Genomic DNA, 24033 nt, shown 5'->3' on the forward strand with positions numbered 1-24033 from the left:
TCCCCTCCTCGGTCAAACAAGCATTTGATTCTCCATGACCTGGCTCTCTGAAGAAAGAAGTGATGCTAATGCGTGGGGTCAGAGACGTAGGGAGGGGGGTCTTGGCCCGCCCAGCACACACACACACTCTACCGGGGATGATGTGGGGGCACGGACACGCCTGCCAGGCATGGTCAGAAATCAAGAAGAGACACAAATAAATACTAAATGTTCAGTCAAGGCATTTCCAAGAGACAATCACAGAAGAAATAACACTTTTGGATACTATAATGTAACACATTTGGCAACTTCCAAAGAAATGCTGTCCCCACCCCAAGCCATCAGAGGATCCCAAGTCCCCTTTTCCTTCGGTCCAGTTTCAGAAGTCAGAGGAGGAGGAAGGGCCAATGGAGGGTGAGCGACGGCTACAGACCAGCTACCTGCCGCTCCCGTCTGTCTGTGCGACAGACTGCGGGACGCCACCTGCCGCAGACCTCCTCTCGGGATGAAAGCAAGCTTCTGGAGAGTCCGGGCTGCTAGAGGCAAAGGAGGCAGGGATGGACACGGCGGCTAAGCGCCCCGATCCCAGAGCAGCGATCCCCGACCTCCGCCCATTACCAAGGACACCCCACCACCTGCTTCCTCAAAGGGGTTTTGTTCACAGGAACGGGGGGAGGGGTTATTCTGGCAATGCCATCCTTTATCCAAAACCTAAACTCAACTCGACAGACTGAAGCTACAGTCCTTGGCATCTGCTGCATTAGTCCGGGGTGCAGAGAAGGAGGGAAAGATAGTGTTACAAAGCGGCTTCCAACGCGGCACTCGGGCGAAAACACGGCACAGCTCAGGGACGATCCTCCTTCATCTGCCGCTTCCCTGAAGTACGGGCGTGTCCAAGGAGCCAGGCCTTCCTCTTCCCTTCCCCCAGGTGCCCAGAAGGGCTCCAACTGGGAACCTGGCCCAGCTGCGGTTATCAGACTCGTCGCGACACTGGCTAAGAAAACAAAAGCAGGTTTCTGAAAAGGTATTCTGCAGCCGGGAGTCGCTTCTGTCTTCAGGTTCCTGTGGGAGGGGCAGGGGTTCCTTTGGTTTTGACCAGAACACTTCTCCACTGGGGGGCCAGGCTCAGCTTTGCTTTGCAGCAGCTCGGTTGGTTACTGTACAGGAGCAAGACTGAACGTCACGAGGTGCTCTGCCGGGTTGCTCTCCTGATGGTTAAGGATCTGGAATTTACATCCGAGATCCTCTCTCCTGAAGAATCTGCGGGTGGAAGACGGGGGAGAGGGCTGAGGCTTGGACTCTGGAGCAGACCTGCTTTGAGGCTGAGGCTGCTAAGCAGACTGCTGAGGGGAAAGGGAGCCGCGGCTGCTTTCTGCGGGACCCCTGCGAGCAGCACGACAATCCCTGGTAAACCAGGAGGCAATGCAGGGCTGCAGCCCCGACCCCCTTGAAGCACTTCAGTAGTAAAAGACTCGCTCAACACCGTGGGGCCCCAAGTGCTGTCGATGCTAAAGGAAATGGTGCAGACGCACCATGGGCTGCTGACTTAGGAGAGTGTGTGAGGTAACCACACAATTTCCCAGTGACTAAAGGTGAGGAGGTCACAGAGGTAACCAAATACCTCTTCTCTTGAGGCAGCAAAAAGGAGAGAACAGTTTCAAAGAATAGACACAAAATATTTTCCCAATTTTGAGTTTCAGAATTCTCACGTTGTTGTAGTTAGTGGCAATAAGATTGTTTTCCCTGACTGGACTGAGGGTATCAGAGTCACCCTATTTCAGTACATGTTTCCTGACTGAAACCCTCAGCCACGGCTCCATAAATCCTGACTTAAATTATAACAGTCAAAAACCAAAATGAAGAGGCGCCTGGGTGGCTCAGTTGGTTAAGCGACTGCCTTCGGCTCAGGTCATGATCCCGGAGTCCCGGGATCGAGTCCCACATCAGGCTCCCAACTCCCTCTGACCTTCTCCCCTCTCATGTTCTCTCTCTCTCACTCTCTCTCTCAAATAAATAAATAAATAATCTTAAAAAAAAAAAAAAATGAAGGCAAAATGCAAAGCCAGCTTCAGAAGGAAAGGGAAGAAACCTCAAGCAACAATTGGTTCAGGCAAAGCCCTCTAAGGGGCTGGGAATAAACGAGTCAGAGACAAAATTCGGGTGACACCATTTCTTACCTTTGCCTTTTCACTGGGCTCTATGACAATGCCATTGGTAGAATTATTTAGTTCTCTGGAGACGACACAGAGGAATTCTGCCTGATCCTCATTTCCGTAGTTATAGGAAGAGCCGATGCTGATTAGCTGACAGAACAAGAATATGGCAAACAGTCACCTTCAGGTACCAAAGAGCTACACGCGTCCAACCCTCCTCCTGACCCAACTGTGTAGTTTTGCCTCTCATGGACGATCATTTCTGGGACTCTCCTGGCTCGAGGGCACATCTGGATCTCAGTTACTCACCAGCGCATCCTCAATAAGCCTTCCCTAGAGAAGAAAAGTACGGGCGCCGCCACTGTCTCCCACCCAAGCACTTGAAACAATCCCAAAGGCAGCAACTAGGATTACCACGATCATACTCCTTCTAGCAAACACTGAGGTGAAAGAGAATGTTTGTGTGAATGAGAATGGACACTTGCTTCAGCCAAACGCCTACACAGAGCTGGCTCATCTTCAGGCAGAAGTCCTGGACTGGAGACTGGTACTCAGAAGGCTCTGGAAAGCACTGAGTGAATCACTGAAGAGTTACCAGAAGCCATATGCTGCTGCGACCTTTAACCTTTTTAGCGAATTGAATTCAGGATTCAACTCTAAATAGACAATACACGTGCTCAGGGAAAAAGGAAGCCAAAGGGTAAGGTCATCTGGGCAAGCATGTAGCGTCTCATGTGAGAAAAACATGACTGATTCACTCTATGAACGGGCTTTAACTTCCTCATCCATATAATAGAGTTCGTACAAGCATGCCTTGTCTGTCCCCCAAACATTAACAAGATGAAAGATTCATAATTATTCACCGCTTTCATAAAGAATACTTAAAAGGGCACCAGGGTGGCTCAGTCGGTTAAGCATCTGCTTTCTGCTCAGATCATGATCCCGGGGTCCCCGGACTGAGTCCCGAATCGGGCTCCCTGCTCGGTGGGGCTTCTCCCTCTGCCCTCACCCTGCCCTTGTGCTCTCTCTCAAATAAACTTTAAAAAAAAAAAAAAGAATTGTAAAAACAAACAAACTTATTTTTATTATTACTTTTTTAATAATATTCTCTGCTGGGGCACCTGGGTGGCTCAGTCATTAAGCATCTGCCTGCAGCTCAGGTCCTGATCCCAGAGTCCGGGGATCAAGCCCCGCATTGGCCTCCCCACCCAGCGGGAAGCCTACTTTTCCCTCTCCACTCCCCCTGCTTGTGTTCCCTCTCTCACTGCCCCTCTCTCTCAGTCAAATAAATAAAAATCTAAAAAAACCAAAACAAAAAAACAAAACATTCTTTGCTTAAAACTTATTCCAGGGAGGGGGGTGTCTGGTTGGCTCAGCAGGAGAAGCGTGCAACTCTTGAGTTCGGGGTCCTGAGTTCCAGCCCCATGTTGGGCACAGAGATTACTTACAAATAGAATATTGAAAAAGAAAAAACACATAGCAGGGAAAATACTTGTGGGGTGGAAGTATGGCACATCTTGCAGCCCCCACCTGGCTAAGAATCAGGCCGACATACACAGGCAGAATGGACTCGGCAGTGCGGGCACGCGTGAGGAAGGATCCTGCGTTAGCTCTGAAGGCGGAGACACCCGTGTATCCGATCTACAACACAGTACTCTTAGCAGCCCAGCAGCTAGCTGAGAAGGTGAGTTTCTGGTGACCCTTCAACTGACTCTTCAAAAGTCTGCATAAAAACGGGCCTGATCCCCACAAAACGGTAACAGGATCATTCTGTTTGCTAACATGTTCATTCTGCTTGCGCTCCCTGTGGCGAAGGCAACAGATGAGCTGAACAATTCTGCCATCTAATGGAGGGAACAGTACAACGCTGACTGTGTGGCTTTGTCTGGATACTTCCTCCACGACCCAAAGCTAAAGGAACAGAAATGCACAGACTGATGGGGAACGGCGAAGCCACACTTCTCACCATGCCTGACCCCTTTCACATCACACACGCCCATGCTCTTCGGGATGGATTACATTCTGTTTGGAACGACAGCATTCTCACCCCGGGGGGAGGAAAGGAAGGGCTATGGATGCAGCCTAGCCTTCTTTTCGTAGTTATTCTATAAAATGTCAACTGAGCACTTAAGAAAAAACCCCATAAAGGCACTTTCAGGCCTAAGCAAGCACAATCAAACTGAAACTTGGATGTGAAGTTGGGAGACATGATACTACTCTCAAGTCTCCCAACTCATCCGGTATGACTGAGCACATCATCCACATCCAGTGGCTCTTTCCTACGTTTCTGAACAGGTTCCCACCTGGCCCGACGGACCCCTGAGGTTAGGAGCTGCCTATGGCTGGCGACGGTTTGAGGCACGGGGCCTCCTGGGAAACATACCTGTTCAAATTTCCACCCATCGGACATAGTGGAGACCATCTGCGTAAGCTCCTCCTCCTGGCACTGCAGGACTCTGTACACGTGCTTCACGGGGCCCTGCGACAACAACAGACTTTCAAGAACAATCTCGAGGACACAACAGTTTGCAGCTGCCCTGGTGTGGCTCTTCCCAAAACTGACCACTGAAAAGGAGCTTGCTTGGACATTTTTTCTGGACAGCCCCACATGAGCCCCTCTGACAAGCAGCAATGTCGTTTTTCTTTTTTTTTTTTTTAAAGATTTTATTTATTTGACAGACAGAGATCACAAGTAGGCAGAGAGGCAAGAAGAGAGAGAGAGGGGGAAGCAGGCTCCCCACTGAGCAGAGAGCCTGATGCAGGCTCGATCCCAGGACCCCGGGATCATGACCTGAGCCGAAGGCAGAGGCTTTAACCCACTGAGGCACCCAGGCGCCCCAGCGATGTTGTTTTTCAATAAAAACTTATCCAAGGAAAGAAAGAAAGAAAAAAAAAGGCCCAAGGCTATGGAATCAGTGGGTCTAATAATTCTGAAGTTCAGAGAAATGAGTTATGTGCTTAGATTTCATCCATTTCCCGGAACAGAAAATAGAGTAAAATCACTTTGGACAAGAAAGTCACCTCATCATCTTAATTGCTTCATCTCTGACATACATACTGAAAATGCAGACCACTTTGGTTTATTCAGAGTGAAATCTTATTATGGGAATAATATATAAAACAGGATCCCAGGATATACCAATGTTTAAAACACTTACCCTCCACTGATGGTACCTGAGAGTGAAAGTGTTTCAGAGTTAAATGGTAGCACGTCCGTTATAGAAGTATATACTAAAAAATGGGTATTTGGTCTTTGTTCCTGGTTCCTAGCACAGAGCTCCTAAAACCCTTGGAATTACCTGAGGGATGAAAGTATCTTTTTTGTGCTAATGACTGGTCCCCAGAAAGACCAAGCACCATTAGAAGATGAGAACGTCTAGGGACACCTGGGTGGCTCAGTTGGTTAAGCAGCTGCCTTCAGCTCGGGTCATGATCCCAGCATCATGGGATCGAGTCCCACATTGGGCTTCTTGCTCTGCAGGGAGCCTGCTTCTCCCTGACTCTGCCTGCCACTCTGTCTGCCTGTGCTCGCTCTCACTTGCTCCCTCTCTGACAAATAAATAAATAAAATCTTAAAAAAAAAAAAAAAGATGAGGACGTTCAGTCCTACTTGCCGACCTCTGACCTCGGAGGGAGGGAGAGCGGCTGAAGACTGAATTCGATTACCAACGACCAATGAGTTAATCTAATTAGTCATGGGTATGTAATGAAACATCCTTAAAAACCCTCGAACACTGAGGTTCAGGGAGCTTCCAAGCTGGCAACCGTAAGCACATGCTGGCCAAGTGGTACATCCCAACTCCACAGGCGCGAAGGCTCCTGCGCTCGGATCCCGCCCCGGTTCTCTCCATCTGGCTGTCCTCTGTCTCCTAGAGATAAACTGTAACAGTAAGTAGAGCATCTTCCTGGGTTCTAGTTGTTCTAGTAAATTACTGAACCCGAAAGGGGATGTCATGGGAACCCTTCATTGTGTAGCCGCGGTGGACAGAAGTGCAGGTAGCATGGGGACCTGGGATGTGGCACTGGCGTCTGAAGCAGGGGGCTGAGCCCTGAAACCTGTAGAAAGAGTTACTACACACTAGTTAGTTTCAGGAGAGGACGAACTGCTGGACACCCAGTTGGTGTCAGATCCAGAGAGAAGTCACTTTTAGCCCATTCAACTCTGGAACAGTAGTTAGAACCAGAAGCGAAAAAGCTAGATGCCCCAAAGCTGCGGCATGAAGGCCCCTAATGCTTTATCCAGAGGAGAACCCCTCCCTTAGGACTTGGGCTGTGAGCCTTAGGAGCCAAAGTCAGGGGGGCGCCTGGGTGGCTCAGTCAGTTAAGCATCTGCCTTTGGCTCAGATCCTGGGATCAAGCCCCATGTCGGGTTCTCTGCTCAGTGGGGAGTTTGCTTCTCTCTCTCCCTCTCCCTCTGTTCTGTGTGTGTCTCTCTTTCAAATCAATCAATCTTAAAAAAAAAAAAAAAAGGCAAAGTCAGGCGAGGGCAAGGGGTGCTGCAGGGAGGAATGCTCCCCAGATGAGAGCTCCCATTCTCACAAGGACGACTGAAGGCTCACAGGAAGACGCAGCGTTTGTCAATTTTGGACCATTCAGTGTTGGGTCCAACAGCTGCACATCCACTGCCAGTCCAAAGGACATGACGCATTTGTTAGAGCACAAACAGCAACGGAAGCTGAGAACAATGATGCTCCATCACGGAGGGATTGGTTATATTCTTGGGATTTCAAGAAAATATGGACTGGAGGGCGGGAGGGGGGGTACGCCTGCGTGACTCAATGGGTTAAGCCTCTGCCTTCAGCTCAGGTCATGATCTCAGGGTCCTGGGATCGAGCCCCACATTGGGCTCTATGCTCAGCGGGGGGCCTGCTTCCCCCCACACACACACCCCGCCCCTACCCAGCCTGCCTCTCTGTCTACTTGTGATCTCTGTCAAATAAATAAATAAAATCTTTAAAAAAGAAAGAAAGAAAATACAGACGGTTTCCTTAAGAATAATGGAAATTCAGCTTTGATGCTTTTTCAAAAGGATGACTGGGCTTCAGTTCTCTGGAAAATTTGTTTGCAAGAACCCGCTGCTGGGGAAATACTGGCTCAACAAAAGCAGCTCCAGATTAGGGAGTGCTCCAAGCCCAGAGTGGCTCCCCCTCTGTTCCCGTCTTCTGCGGGACACTGGTGTGTCTTGCCTGAGTCAGGCGGTGCTTGTTGGGATGGAGGCAGCGCCAGCACCCGGGCTGGTTCGCCAACAATGCTGAGCTCTTTCTTTCATGGTCTCCCCTTCTGGACCGAATGCAACTATTGTTACACAAGGCACCAAGAAAAACATTCCCTCCACCTAAAATGTAGAGCAAATCCCGGGAAGATTTCAATGATCTCTGAGTACACATTTTGGAAACAACCAAGTGTTTTATGTTCTAAAACTCAGAGTATCATGAAAGCTCCATGATACTAGCCCCAACTATCAAAGCCCAAGGTATTTAAGATGCTACCTCTTTATTTTTCTCTTCCAAAGTAAACCACAGGTGTTCTCGAATGCACTAAGATTAATGACCTAACAAAAAATGTCAGAGACAGCAAAGTAGCAGAGTAGTGGCAGCCACTAACAGAGAAATGAGAAGTCACTAAAAGGTGGGGTGGGACACCCATATCTTGGGCTCTGCCTGAATCCCGGTCATGTGTGTCTCCCTGAAATAGAGACAAGTTCGGGGCCCCTGGCTGGCTCAGTGGGAGGAGCGTGTGGCTCTTGATCTTGGGTTGTTGAGTTCCAGCCCCATGTTGGGTGTACAGATTACTTAAAAATAAAATCTTAAGAAAAAAATCGGCAAGTTAAAGGAGACAACGTGTTTGAGGGACAGCCACAAAAATACACACATGGCCAATTTTGCCTTAGAGCTGTGATACATGCAAAAGAGGGTGTTTTTGAACAACATCAAATCCACTGCTCAGAGTTTCACTAAATAAAAAGGACAGATGGAAAGATCAATTAGCATCAAAAAGGCCTTGCCAGCCCTAGAACAAAAAAGCTTCCAACTGGGTCTATATCCACAAGCCTTCAAAACCTAGAGGACTAATTAACTTAATCGCTGTCATCAAACAAATCTTACAATGCTCTCAAGGACTTAGCTAATGGCAAAGAACTGAGAACATTCAGGGCTGAATGGCTTCAAATTACATAATTCATGGTACCATCAAAATTTACACTAAGCAATCAAAAGTTTTTTCGGAATGTGGAAAATTGAGGACAAAGCTAGGTTTCCAGAACGTCTAGCTATTAAGTATCTACAATAGAGAAAGATGCCGCGTACAATTTAATCCGAGATGGCAACGAGATTGAGGCCATTCGATATTCCATATGGTAAACTGCAAAGCAGTTATAAGTTCATTTTTGAACATTCGAAAGGTTTTCCGACATCGGCTATAGAAGGAAGAAAACCAAGAAGCTCTTTTTTCCATCTTTGCAAACTACTACAGATAAAACGAAGAAAGGTCGTTTTTGGTCATGGATGTCAGTTCCCCCGTCAGATAACTCCATTTAGAGCCAGGAAAAACAAACAAACAAACAAACAAACCAACCCAGAAAATTTGGATATATGAAGTCTAAGATAGAACATAGAGAGGAACTATTTTTTACTTGTTTTGTTCTGACTTTTGAAAAGAAGCATTGCCTTCTGAATCACGGGAAAATTCTACACTGCAATAGACTGGATCTCAGGAAAGCATCCATCACTGGGAGCTGATGGGATAAGAGGCAACTCAGGCTACAAGACAGATGGTCACAGTGGAGTCCAATGCTGCCCTCCGTCACTATAGCTGTACCTTCTTAAAATAGAGCCTATACAGGAAAGGGACCGTCTGTTTTCCCCGCTAGACTTCAAGCTTCTAGAGGGCACAGACCCTCTCCTAGGAGCCAGAGAATCACAAGGGCCTAAAAGATGCCACTGTGGCCACTTATGATATGTGATGGGTGACACGGTGTGAAATAAGCGCTGCGTGCCTTACGGTCGTCTCAAACTGGTGGCAAATTGTGTGGGTTTTATTGTTGTTGTTATTCTGTCTACTGAGTTAATATAAAAACCCAGACTTCATATTTAACAGGAAAGCCTGAGATTATTTCCTCGGAAGCATTATTCACAAGCAGCTCCTAAAGTCTAGAGCGCGAGACTGGTTTCATGTGGCTATTGGGAGCCGAATGGGACGTGATCACACTTTTAAAAAGGCTGGTCCTAATAGTGGCCAACAGGTGGAAGCAAGAGCTTGCTGGGCCCTTATGTGGAGGGAGACAGATACTCTGCCTGAGAACAAGGTTAGGGACCTCAAGTGCCATGGACTTGCTGCCAAATGGTGAGCAGCCACAACCGCTAGCTCTCTTAAAGGGACAGGAGGGCTGTTTTGTTATGTCTTCTGTTTCCTTGTTCTGAACAAGCCCAGTGGCGAATGCACTGTCTGTCTGGTGCATGGACTGTGTTCCCCACAGACCTCCAGCTTTAAGGGGAGCGGTAGCTCTTGCCTGACAGCACGTGTCCCTTTTCAAATCCCACCCAGACACGGCAACAAAGAGCCATGGAGACCTTTTCCCTTTAAGAGTTCAAAACCCGTGGGGCGCCTAGCTGGCTCAGTTGGTGGAGCTGTGACTCTCGATCTTGGGGTTCTGAGTTTGAGCCCCATGCTGTGGGTGAAGAGATTAAAAATAAAATCTTATTAAAAAAAAAAAAAAAAAAACGGCAGGGAGCCTGGGTGGCTCAGTGGGTTAAGCCGCTGCCTTCGGCTCAGGTCATGATCTCAGGGTCCTAGGATCGAGTCCCGCGTTGGGCTCTCTGCTCAGCAGGGAGCCTGCTTCCTCCTCTCTCTCTGCCTGCCTCTCTGCCTACTTGTGATCTCCCTCTGTCAAATAAATAAATAAATAAATAATCTTTAAAAAAAAAAAAGAAAGAAAAAAAGAAGAAGGGTGCCTGGGTGGCTCAGTTGGTTGAGCGACTGCCTCTGGCTCAGGTCATGATCCTGGAGTCGGGGGATCGAGCTGGAGTCTCTCTCCCTCTGACCTTCCCCCTCTCATACTTTCACTCTCTCAAATTAATAAATAAATAAGATCTGGGGAAAAAAAAAAAAAGAGTTCAAAACCCATTACCTGAGAAGTTCTGTTCTCATTGTCCCGTATCCGTTCCTTAACCAGCCGCACAAGAGATGCAATGTTGTAAAACTCCGCTTCTTCCAGAACACCTAGGCCAAGGACCAAACTGTAGTTAGAGATGTGTGTGCATTCCCCAGAAAACAGCAAGAGCTGAAGTTTGCATGCTTGCTAAGAACTGCATTTTTCTTTCTTTCTTTCTTTTAAAAAAAAGATTTATTTATTTATTTATTTGACACAGAGAGAGAGAGAGAGAGAGAGAGATATCACAAGTAGGCAGAGAGGCAGGAAGAGACAGGGGGTAAGCAGGCTCCCCGATGAGCAGAAAGCCTGATACGGGGCTCAATCCTAGGACCCTGAGACCATGACCCAAGCCAAAGGCAGAGGCTTAACCCACTGAGCCACTCAGGCGCCCCAAGAACTGCTTTCTCAAATGGAAGCCTGGTCTCCCTCCTTCAGGCTGGGAAACATTTCTTTGCTGTTTAGGGTATACCCATTTCCTTCTCCCCAGCATGAGTCAAGCTCTGGAGCTGCTCTGTTCATTCTGTTTCACCCCTGCAGTTTCCCACTTGGCACCCTCCTCGACTCTCCCTGCACCTGCCCATTAGCTGCAGGACACCTTTCCCATATGTTACTTATTTCCTGGAACTGGTCACATTGGAGAACTCCTGAGCTTGCAATGCTTACCCAGTCTGTCCTAAAAATGACCAGGGGTGAGTGTGTATAAATTAATGTGGACCACATTTAATAGGATGCTTATTATTTGAACGTAAAAGGCAGTTACTGAAAGAATGCCACGCTAAATAAACTAAAAGACCTTGGACAGGACAACCAAGTGGGATGTGTGATCTGGTATCAGACAAAAACATTTGCTATAAAAAACATTACTGGAGCAACCGATAAAATTAGAATATAAGCTATAGATAGAAATATTTATTAATATTAAATTTCCTGAACTCGATAACTCTACTGTAACCTTGTTCTTGGAAATACAGGTGAAGAATTAATGGGTGAATCTGTGATTTCGTGTAAATGGTTCAGAAGTAAAAACTGCGTGGGGAAGGGAGAAGGACAGGAGCGGGGAGACAGAATGGGTGATAACACAAGCATGACCGAAAAAATGCTAAAGAATTGATGAATCTGGGAGTTCTCTGTGCTGTTCTGGCCCTTTTCTCTGAGTCTGAAAATATTTCAATAGAAAACAATTTTTTTAAAGACTTCAGAAAAGATGCTGAAGACTCCCCTTTTCAAGAAACGAGATTATCCGTGAGGTAGTGATTATGAAAGCTGGACGGTGGGTGCACGGAATTTATTGTACTATTCCCATTATTTCTGCGTGCTTTTGAAATGTTAAAGAAAGAGCAAGCACACGAGTCCTCTTTTTACCAGTTGAACCCGATGTGTTTTGCGGCCACTTCATTAATTAGCATGGCCATTACAGCTTTCTTATTCAGAGCTAAAGTTTCTAGGTCAGGGTGCCCTGGACTTAGGGACAGGCCCCAATCTTCTACTGAATGCCGTTGGTGAGACCACGGCAAGCCTTTTAGAAAGATGTCTAGACCCACTTAACAGTCCAGATGCCCTACAAACCAAAAAGATGAGGCAACTGATGATACACCTGACAACGGACTGGAGAACGAATTAGGTCAGCTGCAAAAATTTACAAGGAAGCATGAGACCAGTCTTAAAAGAAATGAGGCCAAGCCTTTATTATGTTTTATAGCTGCAAGTAAAATTGAAAAAAAATAAATAATTAATGTCAGAGATGTGATGCTCCAGGCTACGGACCTTCACTGCTTACAAGCTCATAAGTAAAAGTAAAAAGGGATCCTGACAATTCTGCAGGTTTGGAGAATGCTCCCGAAGCTATCTGTAAAACTGAGCTAGCTCTTTTCCGTCTCATTAAGGACGCTGAACAGAGCCCAGTGGGGACCCCTTAAGCAAGACCTCCTCAGATAAGACTAGGTAACTAGAGACTCCCTGCTCACTTCCATAAACCTTTACTACACCTGCACATGAACTTGATGAAAATCTCCAAAAAAAAAAAAAAAAAAAAATTCAAATGCGGGAGCGCCTGGGTGGCTCAGTCATTAAGCATCTGCCTTCGGCTCAGGTCAGGATCCCTGGGTCCTGGGATTAAGCCCCTGCATCGGGTTCCCCGCTGAGAGGAAAGCCTTGCTTCTCCCTCTCCCACTCCCCCTGCTTGTGTGCCTTCTCCCACTTTGTCTGTTTCTGTCAAATAAAATAAAAGTCTTTAAAAAAAAATTCAAATCTGTGAAACAGCTTTAAAGCTAAACCCCAATTTTGGAAAATGCCCAGTTCGAACGTCATTCTTACCTTCTTCTGCCAGCTCCTTCGTAATGATGAGCTTCCCATGGCGGAGGTAGTTTAGGATTGGACCAAAGTAGGTGGGATCTCTGTCAATCAGATAGGCCCCTGTCTCGTCCTGCCAACCGAACACAAAGGTATCACTCTGGAGATTTCAGACTAAGTCCGGGCAGGGTTTCAGCCTCTCTGTCACAATTCTTTAGTGAGAGGGCGAGTGTTGCTGCTAGATGTTGCTTATCACAAACTACTGGCAAGAAGGCTAGCTTTATGTATCTTGTACTCTGAGATCATTTCAGGTGGGGTGTTACAGATGCCAAGTCCCACATCCAGGTGTTTACTTGAACTTCTAAAATCTTTACTGGGACACAATTACCACCATTCTTCTATGGGATATCTGTTATAAAGTAAGGGGAAGAAAATGCCAGTTTGATTATTAAATCTCTGCTTGAGATGGACATTCTGACTGCTCTACTGCCCCCAAATCACATTCCTAATTCTAAGAAAACCTCTGTTTAGTTGGCAATACTCCTGAGCTCAAGGCCAACATCAGTGGGAGTCTGCATTGCCAGCTGTAACTCACACACCCCAGGTTCTGTGCCCAGAGGAAGCTTGGCACGGCCGGGACTTGGCGCTGAGCAGCTTTAATCCTACTCATCTTTACAGTAAAAGGAACAAGAAGAAACTGGCTTCTATTGCAACAAGAGAGATTTAGGGTAGATAAAAATAATTCCTTTACAAGCAAAGGTTTTGGAATTTCTTTAAAGTTAGGGCAGGACAGGTTTCTATCGATCTGAGATTAGAGGAGAGGTAGATGGTGAATAAATAAAACAGCCAATCTCTACCCAAACCTAACTCCATTTCAATGTAACTGGCTGAGTGCTATATGGAAGGTGAGGTATGCTATGGTCAACGCCTTACTAAATGATCCATGTGTAAAGTTAATAAACAACACTTCAAACTGGAAATGGGTTGGAAGTGTCTCGTCACCTCTCAACTTTTGGTTAGGAGCCATGCATCTTGCTCAACAGCATTCTTCAGTTTGCATTTTCCGATGGCCTTAACCAGTCGGCTTCGGTTTGCACTGGCAACTGGTAATCTCTTTCCAAGGCATGTATCTGAGCTCTAACATGCTCCTAGAAGAGCGACTGTTACCAGATGCGAGCTCAGGGCCCAGGACCACAGGAAAGAAGCGTGCTATCAGGAGAAGCACTTCCTGCAGCTGTCAGACCCAGGCTTTCACCCAACTTGGCAGAGGGGTCCAAGAGGAAGTCTGAGAAAGCTACAAAGATGCCTTCGCTCACCCTGACCCAGTTCTGGACGCATCTGGCACAGGCAGTGAGGGGCTGACGAGGAGCCAAGGGAAAACTCATGCAGATCCGAGGGACTGGTTATGAGAGGCAGAGAGAGCAATACGGAGAAGGGGTGTGCAGTGGGTTCTCGTGGGTGCGGGTGGGCACCGTGTGGGCAATGAGTCGCTGAGAGCGAAGGGCGGGGTCAGAGAGAAAGCCGGAGTGCGACTGAGGATTGGGGGAGAATAGCCCCCCGGGGCCAGCCTGACGGGGGAGGGGCAGGAGGGGGTTACGGCCCGAAAAGTCCGCCTGTGGGGAGCGTGTCGCAGGAATCTGGGGACGAGCTAGGAGGCACGAAGGGGGGTTCGATGGCCGGGGGCGCGCCCGAGGGCGGGGCGCACCTTGTCCGAGTCCAGCTCCGGGTCCTCCTGGCAGCAGAGGCGACACAGGAAAGACTTGGGCTCCCGGCCTAGGGTCTGTCTGGTGGTCACGAAGTAAGTGCCGCCCACGTTCAGTCGGACCCAGCGGGCCGCACCGCCGCCCCCTGCCCGCTCTGGCGGTCCGGGACCCGGCTCCAGCGGAGGCGCGGCAGCGGCGGGTGGGCGGCCGTGCCCCCGGGGCGTGGGGCCGACGGGGCGAGGGCTGGGGGGTCCGCGGCCCGGGCCGCCCCCATCGCCCAGCCCGCTCCCGCCACCCCCTCCCAGCCCAGCCATCGCCGGGTCCAGCTGCAGCTCCGCCATCTTGGGCCGCCGCCGCCGCCGCTGCCCGCGCGCCGCCGGGCCGGCCCATCTCTCGGCAGGGAGAGCCGGGCCGGCCCATCGGCGGGGGTGGGGCCGGGGGAGAGGGACGGGAGCGCCCCCAACCAGCGCCCGGGGAGCAGTGAGGGGGAAGTGCTACACCCGCCCTCGGGGGCGGGACTTCCGGAACCACCCTCCATTTCTACCGGCTGCCTTGCGAAGCAAGGCCCGCCCCTTCAGCTTTGGGGTTGGCTCAGGGAGTCTTTCCGGTGATCCAGTTCCGTTCCTTGCTGCTGTGGGCTCTGGGCAGCCGGGGTCGGTGAAGGTGAGTGGGGTTTGGGGACGCCGGGCCCGATGTCTGCGGGCTGCCCTGTTTTGCCCCCTCCAGACCTCGTGTCGACCCTTGTCGCACCCCTGACGAGGAGGCCGGGCCTTGCGGTTGGCCTGCTGGCAGAGCGCCCGGGTGTAGCTTCCGCCGCCGGCGCCGCTCTGCTCGGCGCTCCCTTCCTCTCCCCTCCCCCGCGCGAGGTCGCCGGGCTGTGACCCCCGCCGCCTCTGACCGAGGTGCTTCCACACGCCTCGTCTCGATCGATCCGCCCCCAGCGCGGCCGACTTCTGCAGTCCCGTGGGGGGCTGGGGAAACGTTATTCCGAGATAGTGTTCACTTGTTTAGTGAGGGACACTCAGTCTCATCCTGAGGGTTCCAGCGTCGGAGCGTGTGGAGCGCTCAGAGCTTCTCAAAGTGCAGAGTTCGCGTATCCTTTCCGCGGATACTCACGGAGCCCCTCCTGTGCCCTGGGGATTCAGCAACATACAAAGGACAAAAATCCCACCATTTAGGAAGCCTCCCTGCACGGGTGCTTGGGAAAGTCTCTGTAAGGGCGTTTGTTTCTTTGGTGTCTTTAAAAGTCACCTGCAGGGGTGCCTGGCTGGCTCAGTCGGTGCAACATGGGACTCTTGATCTCTGGGTTGCAAGTTTGAAACCCACGCTGGGTGTTCAGATTACCTAAAGTAAAAGTCACCTGCCCATCACCTCCAGTCCTGGAAACAAGCTATTGCTGAGAGGGAAGGAAAGCAAGAGGCAGGTGTTGGACCAGTTCTTTTTAAGATCCTGGGGAGGATTTCTTGCAGCTCCCCTGTGATCCACCCCCATAGTTTGCAAAGAAAGGCCTTTGGCATTTCAGTCTTCCTCCTGATGTCTGGCACGGGTCTTGAATGTAGTTTGACTATGTTCCCATATTCTTAGTTTAAAAAAAAAAATGGCTGTAACCACATGGCACCTTCTCTCACATTCAAATATATATTGAAAACCTCTGTTAAGGGTATTACTAGAACGCATAGGGTACGTGCTAGTCCTGCAGGGGATAATCAGATCTGAACGGGAAGGTGCAGGTTATTACCGGTCAGATAGGGAGTGAATAGAGAGCTCCTTCAGCTTGGTAAGACTATGGCAGATTGATATGCACAATTTCGCTGGTCTTTTAACAGCCTTCTGAGAGTCAGCAGGGCTGGTATTATCCCCATTTTTGAGGTGAGGAAATTCTGGTCTAGGATCTGCTCTATTTAAGCTCTGTTGAAACGTGTGTATGTGTTAAGTTCTGTGCCCTGGAGCATCTGGATAAAATGCATGCAGTCGGAATGGAAATGTATTTAAATGATTGCTTTTATGCAGTGTATTAATTTAGCAATATTTCCAAAGGTACATGAAGAGCAGACACTAGAAAACTGGGTTTTTTAAGGATGAGTAGGAGTTGGGGAGTAGAGGGGGACAATCTTGGGGAGGAAATGACGTAGCTATATGCCAGGTTGTTGCATGCCTTGAATTTGAAAAGCTAAACTATCCTTTTTTAGTAATCCTGATTCCTTTAGTTGATAAAGGTACTCCTCAAGCTGTCAGGATGTTGATCTATTTCTTAAAGGTTTGCATGTTTCTAAGGTGCCTTTTAAAGGATTCTCTGTAAAAGCCCTGTTTTGATCTGACCTGTTTTATTTTGCAGGATCTCAAGATGGCTGGGCGAAAACTTGCTCTAAAAACCATTGACTGGGTAGCTTTTGGGGAGATCATACCCCGAAACCAGAAGGCCATTGCTAACTCCCTGAAATCTTGGAATGAGACACTTACCTCCAAGTCAGTACCACTCTAAGAGGGACCTGCTTAACTTGCTACTAAATGTGGAAGCAAAACAGTGATTTGGAATTACATACCAATTTCTTTTTCTTTTTTTTTAAAAGATTTTATTTATTTGACAGACAGAGATCACAAGTAGGCAGAGAGGCAGACAGAGAGAGAAGAGGAAGCAGGCTCCCCGCTGAGCAAAGAGCCCGATGCAGGGCTCGATTCCAGGACCCTGGAATCATGACCTGAGCCGAAAGCAGAGGCTTTAACCCGCTGAGCCACCCAGGCGCCCCTACATACCAATTTCTGATGTTCTTCTGCTATATGGAAATCCCATACCTAGGGGTGCCTGGGTGGCTCAGTCAGTTAAGCTTCTGACTCTTGGTTTTGGCTCAGGTCATGATTTCATGAATTCCAGGTCAGGTCTGTGCTCAGCAGGGAGTCTGCTTGAGATTCTCTCCCTCTGCTCCTCTCCCTACTTGAAGACGCTCTGTCTCTAAAATAAATAAATCTTTTTTTTTTTTTGAAGCATGCATGTTTCCAAATGAAAGTAGTTTTTTGGCATTCTTATTATCTCCCTCCTAGAGAAAACTATGATGATAACTCGAGGCCATAGGAATAAGGAATGTACTATGTGACTTTTCTGTTGCTCATAGACCAATTTTAACTTCTGCTTTTCCATGTGAGCAGGTTGGCTACTCTCCCTGAGAAACCCCCTGCTATCGACTGGGCTTACTACAAGGCCAATGTGGCGAAGGCTGGCTTGGTAGATGACTTTGAGAAGAAGGTGAGACTCAGGCAGCTAAAGCATTGGTCTCATAGTGTGGCTTGTGAGTACGGAGCAGAACAGTAGCTAGTTAGAGATGCAGGAGGACAGCGTGGAAACAAGGGTGCTGTTAGCAGTCCGAGCCCAAAGGAAGTTCGGGAAAGATGGGTGGAGATATATGGTAAATATGTGCAGAGAATTCAGGGTCTTCACTTACAAGTTTCCTATCCAAAGAAACAGTCTAGTATGTTATTAATCAGGGAGGCTGAGGGCTGTGGATTTAAGTGTTTCCATTCCAACACTTCCTCAATTATTTTTTTAGCCCCTCACCTGTCTCCCTTACATCTTTTCTACCCTTTCACTGTTTTCTTCCTTTCTCTTCTCACTTTTCACTGTGTCTTTTCGCTAAATTTCTCGTCCACCTAGCCTCCTCTGACATTTACATGTTAAACCTCAGCATCCACATTTTATTTATTTTTTTAATTTTTATTTTTTTTAAGATTTTATTTATCTATTTGACAGAGAGAGAGAGATCACAAGTAGGCAGAGAGGCAGGCAGAGAGAGAAGAGGAAGCAGGCTCCCTGCTGAGCAGAGAGCCCGATGCGGGGGTTGATCCTAGGACTCTGAGATCATGACCTGAGCCGAAGGCAGCGGCTTAACCCACTGAGCCACCCAGGCGCCACCCACAATTGATTTATTCATTGGACAAATGGCTTTCCGAAGGCCTGCTCTGTGCTGGGTCCATAGGGCCAAGCAGTCTTCTAAGGAGACGCATCTTCGTCACCATTATATAAATGTTACTTCTGCCAGTTAGTCCGTTAGGATTTCATTTTTAAGAGAAATCCGTTTCTTCAGAACTACAAGTTTCTAGGAGGCCATTTTTTAGGTCCTCTCTTCCACCTGTCCTTTTCAGATGAAACTGAAATTCTTGGTAATGAAGAATTGTCCAGTTAGTGACGGGACTAAGAACCTTCAGCTCCTGTTCTCAGGCTAATATTCTTTCCACCTCAACACCTCAGATGCATACTGGTTTCCTCTCAGGATAGAGGGTGTGTTTTTATCTGTAAGGATGGGGGTCTTGGAGCCCTTTCTTTGGACTCCCAGATACATTAATAACAACTGTTCCTGTGTTTGTAGTTCAATGCCCTGAAGATTCCTGTGCCAGAGGATAAATACACTGTTCAGGTGGACGCTGAAGAAAAAGAAGATGTAAGTAGTTGCGACTAGTCTTTATTCTAAAACTGTATTTCCTAATGGCTCTATATTTCTTAGAAGTTAGGTTAAGGTAGAGGGAATTAAAAGGAGCAATAAAATAAAACTCTATAAAATGCAAGTAATCTATGGCGGCAGTGCTTCAGTAGTTGGCTGGGAATGGGAGGCAGGGGACCGATAAATTTGTTCACTGTCTTGATGGTGGTGATGGTTTCACAGGTGGATACATAGATCAGAACTTCTTCAGTAGCATTTTTTCAGTATTTGCATCTTATTGTAGGCCACTTACATTTGAACAATGCTGTTAAAAGCAATTACAGAGTTAGAATTGCCTGGGAAATTATCTAAGGTAGTATTCAGACACCTAACCATCTGGGACTTCTGTTTTGGGAGCCTCAGGGTCAGGACACCACAACTTGGTTTCAAAACAGAATGTCTCTCTTCTCTTTAAGGTGAAAAGTTGTGCTGAGTTTTTGTCTCTCTCAAAGGCCAGGATTGTGGAATACGAAAAACAGGTAAAGATCAGCGTTGGCCTTTGGTTGTAAGATGTTTTCTCTCCCTCACGGCCACACATCTGTCACCTAGTGGCAGTAACCTACCTTGGATTCTTTTTTGCATCTCTGTGGCTCCGTTTACCTTAACACAGTCCCCCTCTTTGCAGCTGGAGAAGCTAAGGAACATAATTCCGTTCGATCAGATGACCATTGAGGACCTGAATGAAGCCTTCCCAGAAACCAAATTAGACAAGAAGAAGTATCCCTATTGGCCTCACAAGCCAATCGAAAACTTATAAACTTGAGGTGGGGAAAGAGCTCTGGCCCTCGTATTATAAACGCTGGACATTAAAAATAATGGATATGGTACTGTGTGTCTGCTCCTTTGCAGCTGAGACAGTTACGACTCGGAGATGCCACCACTGCAAGTGGACTTTTTGTTAAGATGGAAAGCTGAGCCAGCAGCTGTGTGCCGGTCTAGTTACCTAACGGTTAGGGTGTATAGGAGCCAGGTAGCCCCCAGGGCTGCTGAAATCTTTTTTTTTTCTTTTTAAGATTTTATTTATTTGACAGAGAGAGACACAGTAAGAGAGGGAACACAAGCAGGAAAAGTGGGGGAGGGAGAAGCAGGGAGCCTGAAGTGGGGCATGATGCTAGGACCCTGGGATCATTGACCTGAGCGGAAGGCAGATGCTTACAGACTGAGCCACCCAGGCGCCCTGGGCTGCTGAAATCTTAACAAATCGCAGTAGGGTTGATGACAGTGCATTTCACTGGAATATGTTAAGAAGAATCCTCTGATTCCCTTGAACTTCCTCTTTGCTTTCAAACCACTGGTTCCTAAGCAGTGCTCCCTTGTACTTGTCCATAAGTCAGTCCCAGGGACAGGTGGCCCAAATTGCAGATGCGACAGCAGGGCAAGTAACAAGCAGGGACCTCCTCTTCTGTGCTTCAGTTGCTCGGCATAAATGTGTAAAATGAAATTCTGTCACAGGCTAAAATGGTTACAGCTTTGCATTCGAACTCGGAAAATTATTTCAATTCCATTATTTCATTTAAGAAATTTCTGCTGTTGATCCTAGTTAGCAGGACTCCAGAGCAGTGGCAACAAATACAGGAGGTGTAAGATGAGGTGCAGGCACCCAGCTGACCCACTGGGTAGACAGCACGTGACTTCGTATCTTGGGGTCACAAGTTTGAGCCCCACATTGGGTGTAGAGATGACTTAAAAAAACAACAACAACAACAAACATTGGGGCACCTGGGTGGCTCAGTGGGTTAAGCCTCTGCCTTCGGCTCAGGGTCCTGGGAATACTGGGTATTCCATCAGGCTCTCTGCTCGGTGGGGAGCCTGCTTCCCCCACTCTCTGCCTGCCGCTCTGCCTACTCTCTCTCTGTCAAATAAATAAGTAAAAATCTTAAAAAAAAAATCAATAAGGTGAGGCGGTAGAAGGCATTCTCTGGCCCTTCAAGTCAGAGGACCTGGTCTGCCTGCCCCTTTAGTCTCTCTGAGCATTGAAGTGCTGGTTTTAGACTACTTGTTCACTGCCTTAGGACTTGCCTTTTCTCATTCACAAACCTCAGGATTATAATGAGAATGATTATGATGAGATAACCTGGGAAGGTTCTAAGTAAGCAGGTGTTCCTGGCAGAGTCATCTGTCCTAATAAGGCTTACATCCTGTAGGAAAAACGGGCAAGAGGAAGGGTAGCATGCACTAACCAGCAGTCTTTGGACATTGCTACCAAAGGTGGCAGATGGACTAGAGGAGAGTGACAGTGGCTGAGAGCGCCGGGAAAGCCGTGTGGTCTTAAAGGACAGAGCAGAGGGGAGTCTGCTCACCCCTGATTATAGGGGCAGGTACTGTGTTGAAGGTAAAGTGTGGTTGAGGGGCAAGGTGTGTTCCTATTAGAGCCGCTTTAGTTACAGCTTTAGTTACAGCAGCGTGTGCGCCAGAAGGCCTTCAGTGCACAAAACAGAAATGGGTATGACATTCCCTTTCTCTGCTGTGAATCACTGACCTGGCAGTGAGCCATCCTACTGAAGATCGAAGGATTCCGAATGTAAAACGTGGGGAATCTAAGAAAAAGCCGTTCAGTTTGCTTTTGGAGTGGGGTTAGAACTTGTTCAAGGAAGGACCCAACATCGGTCCCCAGGAAGTTTTGTAGCAGGGTTCCCTAGCATTGGAGACCCTTTGGAAGACGTACCGGAAGAGGTACTAGTGAACGAGTGAATGTGCCTCCATCCAAGGCATTTGCGTAGGATTGGGGCACTTTTTAAACTGTGTACTCTCCTGGGCTGTTTTGAAATTTTGGCATTGAGCGTGCATTGATTTTACATCGAGAATGATCACTAGTCTGGTGCCTGGCTGGCTCAGTTAGTGGAGTTTGTGATTCTTGATCTTGGGGTTGGGAGTTCATGCCCTGTGTTGGATGTAGAGATAACTTAAAGTCTTAAAAAAAAAATCACTAGTAAAATGGGATTATGCTTTTCAAATCACTAGAGAAAAAAGTACTTTTTATTTATTTATTTTTAAGATTTATTTGAGAGAGAAAGAGCATGGGAGCCAAATGTGGGGCTGGATCCCAGGACCCTGGGATCATGATCTGAGCCAAAGGCAGACACTTAACTGACTGAGCCACCCAGGCGCCCCAAGAGTACATCCTATATAGCAAAAGGTAAAGATAGAAATCCACAAAGTAGCATAAATACATTAGTATAAATACAGAATCCAGAGTCAAACATTTCAGATAAAGATGAATCAGGGGAGATGGCTATTAGGCAAATTTTCATACTGGGTCAACCCAAAATCTAACCACAAGCTGTCCATCCTTTAAAAAAAAAAAAAAAATCTCGATATATATCTCTGTGTGTATGTGTGTATATACACATCTATCTATCTATCTATCTATCTATCTCAAGGGTTCCAGTTCATTGAAAAAACTGACACTGAAAGAAAAGATATTAGGCATATACCCTGCCTTTTTAAACAACTGTTTCAGGATAAACTAGCAGACATAATTCATGAAAGTTCTTTACAAAGTATTCCAGCCAATAAATGTGAAAAAAAGGATAACATCAGAAGTCATTATTTTGTAATTCCTAATGAAATAGTTTTTTAGGGCAAGCTTCTCAGAGGATGAGACCATAATATAAAAGGTTGGTGAAGAAGTTGACTGTGAGCAGGTTCTCAACTCCTGATGCCAAGCCTATCGGCTGTAGCTTCTGATACACGGTATTAAGTACGCAGCACCATTTGAAAGTTGTTTTGTTTTGTTTTTGCCAAAAAGTTGAACCTGACATTAACGGAGGCTTTAAAACTAACTTCTAATTTAGAGGAAATAGCTGGGATAGAGCAACAAGTCAAATGGCACCAGAAAGTAAAGATAAATGCAAAATATGGTACATCTGACCTTTGTTTTTCAAGTCAGTGGTGTGGGGTAATACAAGACGGAAGGCAGGGACAGCTTTAGGTTAAAAGAAGCTGAAGAGACCCAACACCCAAATCGTGTGTGTGACCTTACCTGGATACTGGTTCACACCCATCAACTGTGAAAAGAGAATTAGAGGGGCGCCTGGGCGGCTCACTTGGTTAAGCTGCTGCCTTCGGCTCAGGTCATGATCCTGGGGTCCTGGAGTCGAGTCCCGAATTGGGCTCCTTGCTTGGCAGGGAGCTTGCTTCTCCCTCTGACTCTGCCTGCTTGTGCGTGCGTTTCTCTCTCTCGCTCTCTCAGAAATAAATAAATAAGATCTTAAAAAAAAAAAAAGCTAATTAGATTAATATTGAAGTATGTGAATGTCTCCTGGGGTGAAATGATGTGATGTCTGGAATTACTTTAAAATACTTCAGAAAAATGAAAGGATAAATGGATTATTGGAGCAGATGTGAAAAAATCCTGATAACTAACAAATCTAGGTTGGCTCATTCACTATTCTGTTTTTGTGTACGAAAATTTTTGCATTGCACATTTTTAAAGGATGGGCAACCATGTGAGTTATATTACCATCTAGCAAGGTAGAATTTAAGACAAAAACATGAAATGGGTCAAATGTAATTCTTAATAAAGGGAATAAAAATACTTGGAACCTTGACATGCTAAAAAAATTAAAATATGTAAAACCAAAAAAGTTTAAAACTGCTGGAAACATAGTAGTTGTAAAGATTTTAACACCTATTTTTGGCATTTGCAAAATGATACTATATCAAACTATAATAAAAGGCTCACTTAATAACTTATATACTAAATTCTGTGTCCTACAAACAGAATAACTGGAAACTGATAACATTAGACTATAAAGAAAGCTTCAAATTAAAAAAACAAAAACAAAAACAACCACAGTACACATCTGACTCCAGAGCAAATATTACATAAAACCAACAATTAAGGGGCGCCTGAGTGGCTCAGTGGGTTGAGCCGCTGCCTTTGGCTCCGGTCATGATCTCAGGGTCCTGGGATCGAGTCCCGCATCGGGCTCTCTGCTCAGCAGGAAGCCTGCTTCCCCATCTCCCTCTCTGCCTGCCTCTCTGCCTACTTGTGATTTCTCTCTGTCAAATAAATAAAATAAAATCTTTAAAACAAAACAAAAAAAAACCAACAATTAAGGGATGCCTGGGTAGCTCAGTCAGTTGGGTGTCTGCCTTTGGCTTAGGTCATGATCCCGGGATCCTGGAATTGAGTCCAGAATTGGGCTCCTTGCTTAGCTGGGAACCTGCTTCTTCCTCTGCCTGCTGTTCCCCCTGCTTTTGTTCTCTCTCTGACAAATAAAAATAAAATCTTTAAAAAACAACAATTAAGGGGCGCCTGGGTGGCTCAGTGGGTTAAAGCCTCTGCC

At 47.0% G+C, this 24033-nt stretch overlaps 2 protein-coding genes across 2 annotated transcripts; one reads left to right on the forward strand and one right to left on the reverse strand.

Moving 5' to 3' along the window:
- Positions 1 to 249: 249 nt before the first annotated feature.
- On the reverse strand, positions 250 to 14671 carry KCTD2 (potassium channel tetramerization domain containing 2). Its single transcript, XM_004749282.3, has 6 exons — positions 14276 to 14671; positions 12595 to 12703; positions 10258 to 10349; positions 4516 to 4611; positions 2157 to 2282; positions 250 to 1239 (listed from the first exon to the last, which is right to left on the reverse strand). The coding sequence occupies exons 1-6, from the start codon at positions 14612 to 14614 to the stop codon at positions 1210 to 1212; spliced, it is 792 nt and encodes a 263-aa protein (XP_004749339.2). The 5' UTR covers positions 14615 to 14671; the 3' UTR covers positions 250 to 1209.
- Positions 14672 to 14771: 100 nt separating this feature from the next.
- ATP5PD (ATP synthase peripheral stalk subunit d) lies at positions 14772 to 19569 on the forward strand. Its single transcript, XM_004748970.3, has 6 exons — positions 14772 to 14936; positions 16609 to 16739; positions 17418 to 17514; positions 18632 to 18703; positions 19159 to 19221; positions 19368 to 19569. Exons 2-6 carry the CDS (start codon positions 16618 to 16620, stop codon positions 19497 to 19499), a joined length of 486 nt encoding a protein of 161 aa, XP_004749027.1. The 5' UTR covers positions 14772 to 14936; positions 16609 to 16617; the 3' UTR covers positions 19500 to 19569.
- The last annotated feature ends 4464 nt before the right edge of the window (positions 19570 to 24033 follow it).

The sequence above is a fragment of the Mustela putorius genome, unplaced genomic scaffold, assembly GCF_011764305.1.
Source record: "Mustela putorius furo isolate JIRA1106 unplaced genomic scaffold, ASM1176430v1.1 tig00000873_pilon_pilon_pilon, whole genome shotgun sequence".
Lineage (NCBI taxonomy): Eukaryota > Metazoa > Chordata > Mammalia > Carnivora > Mustelidae > Mustela > Mustela putorius.

What these genes read in the sequence shown, in the direction of transcription:
- KCTD2 (XM_004749282.3), bottom strand. Translation starts at nt 14,614, where the DNA reads ATGGCGGAGCTGCAGCTGGACCCGGCGATGGCTGGGCTGGGAGGGGGT. An exon ending in CGGAGCTGGACTCGGACAAG is followed by an intron (nt 12,704 to 14,275) that starts GTGCGCCCCGCC and finishes TTCGGTTGGCAG; the next exon opens with GACGAGACAGGGGCCTATCT. An exon ending in ATGAGAACAGAACTTCTCAG is followed by an intron (nt 4,612 to 10,257) that starts GTAATGGGTTTT and finishes TTGTTGTCGCAG; the next exon opens with GGCCCCGTGAAGCACGTGTA.
- ATP5PD (XM_004748970.3), top strand. Translation starts at nt 16,618, where the DNA reads ATGGCTGGGCGAAAACTTGCTCTAAAAACCATTGACTGGGTAGCTTTT. An exon ending in ACGCTGAAGAAAAAGAAGAT is followed by an intron (nt 18,704 to 19,158) that starts GTAAGTAGTTGC and finishes CTTCTCTTTAAG; the next exon opens with GTGAAAAGTTGTGCTGAGTT. An exon ending in TTGTGGAATACGAAAAACAG is followed by an intron (nt 19,222 to 19,367) that starts GTAAAGATCAGC and finishes CCCTCTTTGCAG; the next exon opens with CTGGAGAAGCTAAGGAACAT.